The sequence below is a fragment of the Opisthorchis viverrini genome (assembly GCF_000715545.1).
Source record: "Opisthorchis viverrini unplaced genomic scaffold opera_v5_188, whole genome shotgun sequence".
NCBI lineage: Eukaryota > Metazoa > Platyhelminthes > Trematoda > Opisthorchiida > Opisthorchiidae > Opisthorchis > Opisthorchis viverrini.
The window spans coordinates 663,754-666,446 of record NW_008751842.1 but is presented as its reverse complement, the minus strand read 5'-3'; the positions used below and the strand labels follow the sequence as shown (position 1 = coordinate 666,446).

The 2,693-nt window shown below is 43.4% G+C and overlaps 1 protein-coding gene across 1 annotated transcript in view; it reads right to left on the bottom strand.

The window, feature by feature from the left end:
- Positions 1 to 1,120: 1,120 nt before the first annotated feature.
- Positions 1,121 to 2,693, bottom strand: part of T265_14386 (hypothetical protein) — a gene marked incomplete at both ends in the record, with an annotated part of 37,545 nt that continues 35,972 nt past the window's right edge. Inside the window, one exon of the mRNA XM_009173413.1 lies at positions 1,121 to 1,256. Coding sequence (XP_009171677.1) covers positions 1,137 to 1,256 — 120 coding nt within the window. The remainder of the gene's footprint in view (positions 1,257 to 2,693) is intronic.

The window sequence follows — 2,693 nt, the reverse complement described above, 5'->3', positions numbered from 1 at the left end:
TTAATACCCTACATTGGAGCAGTAGGCGTATTTCTGTTTCCCATAGCAAGACAACCCATCAGATAAGCGACCAGAACCTTGGACAACCTTTGACTCCTAGCACGGTGCTCTTGTTATAGGTTGTAGTTGTGCCTTGCTGAGGCAGTGCGCCTCGATAGGAGCTAATGTTCACCCACAATTACATAGGCTCAATGGCCTGGTTTGACAGTACCCCACTCGAATATGGCACGCATGTGCGTGCCATAAATTGTCAACTTTGAAAATATCCTTTATTGTACTCGTTCAGGTGCAGCACCTCTTACACCGATACTTCAAAACTAGATTATGGCTACCTCAGGACTTGAAGTTGACAAGAGATTGTGAGTAGTAGTTGGGTCGGCGATAGCCCACAAGCGAATACCTTGATATAACAGTCATTCTAGAGTGTACCAGAATCATCCGCAAAATGTTATTCTGACAGCTCTGGATGTGCTGCAGATCCAGTAAAATCTCAGGTGTCGTATGTGTTCCACCTGAGATAAGCTCTTTGCTGTTCCACACTAGTCCTGAGTAATGAAGCGTACACCGGCATTGGACAGGCTACGTACCTGTCCCAGAGAACACCGGATGTTGAAAGGATGGTTTCGATTACCAGACGTGTGACCTCCAGTTTGCACCATGAAATACCTGAAGGCCGATCCAGACATTTCTCAGACGCAGTGTGCGTTTCTCTGGACCGCTTTGGTAGCACTCTGGATCGCTTTGCCGAAAAGGTAATGTACAGCAGCCTGAGCGGATTCCGAATAAGCCATAAATACGAGTTGACGGCTATCTTAGACAACCATGGTTAACACAAGGATGATTAAGAAAACAAAACTTACTTTGTCCTATTTCGAACCGAACTTGCTATGATTTCAGTTCCTGCTCACAGGAACGTAACGGTTTTATCATGATTCATTGCAGTGAACAAAAACAAACAGAATTCCAAACAACCATCCGAATACAACAGGAACATAAAATCAAGGGAACACTCTTACTCTTTTGTGCCACGCTAAAAAACCCAAATATTAACAATACGAAAGTGTTTTGGTAAAATTGAACAGTCCATAGCAAAATAAATGTTAGCTAGATAAACTAATGCAATTAGAGGAGAGCAACTATCGAAGAGTTTTTGGAATTTCGTGCCCACATGGTTGTCGGAAAACTGGTGGGGACTGTTGAGTTGAAATTCGGCCAAAACGTTTCAACTTTTTTGCTTCCAGGTAGTCTTGACCACCCTGAAATTTGTAAAAGCAAATCAAATAAAAAAGGCCGTGCTGAAAAATGACACCTCATAGCTGGTATTCAATGGCATAATCAATAGTAGAATGTCTAAGCTGAATCTATTCCGGCACACAGGTGCTCAAACAGAACATAGTGAGACTGATTCCATAACTGATAGCCTCCACTTCCGGCCCGAGCTTAGGACGCCGTTTAGGCGTTCGTAAGTTGCTGTCAATCTGATTATTAGACGGGTTCGAATGCTGAGTTCCCGCTGAACAATAGGAGTCGTGAGATACGTGCGGTAGAAAAAGCTGTCAATGCATTGCGGACTTATCGAGGTGATTCGATATTAAACAAATGGCACGGCCAACGGTTGCACTGAGTCCAGTGCAATGTGTCTAAAAACCATGTCGCTAGGATTTCAACGAAAATGTTAACAATAAAAGGGGGAATCTCTAGAGAAAATGGGAGCATGCAGAAGAATGCAGATATGCTTGCAGGCTTCAAGTAAATTATGCCTGTTTTTGTTTAGTGGCCATAAATTGAAATGCGGTTCGAGTGAAAGCAATTTAATATGACGTTGGTCCAATTCAGATCCTTAGTGCGTGTGAAAATGTAAGTACTGTTTCCATTTGAATGAAATGCTTGAATGTAACAGCAACAGCAAACTCTCATTGTCTTGGGTACAAGCATCAAGAGGGTTTCCCGTCTTAGAGTCGAGGTAACGCAAACGTTATTCTCACCTAAACGGTTCTTATCTGCCATCCACAGGAGGAAACTCCAGTCCAGCTGCAGCAAGAACTTTTTCTATACGCAAAATAGTGTCACAAAAGTAAAATCATTCGATTTCGGGATGTTGCAAATCAATCGTGTAATGTGCTGTTGATTTTTACGCACTGGTATTACATCTGATTAAAGTAATCATAATCATTCTTGCGCCTTGTTATCTTCCCGTCACTTGTCTTAGTAAATACGGCCACAATTTAAAGCTTCTGGACAAAAGGACGAATCGAGAGGTAACTCAAGATTTCCAGTGTGGCCATTCCTTGAGACAATAATTTATGAAACGTGCTTCGACACAGCTAACAAATATGTGAACGTCGAACGGATACCCCTAGTGAAGCTATGTCATCATCATCATTATCATTGCTAGCTATAATAACCGCCTACCCACCGTACAGTGGTTGTAGCTGCCGCAGTTTAGTTCACTGATGATTTGGAGAGGGGGAAGTAGGTAGCTGCGCATTGCAGGAGGGGAGCTGATAAATTGGTGCATAAATCCAGCGCTGTCAGTAAACTCTCAAGTGGGGGGGGTTGAAAAGGAGCTATGCATTGAAGGCAATAGATTGGATGCACGAGCGCCATTGAGGGCGCGACTGGGCCATATCTGATAATGTCCCTAGCCATTGATGTGGCCCGTCTCGGGATCCCCATCCAGGAAGACGACAGTG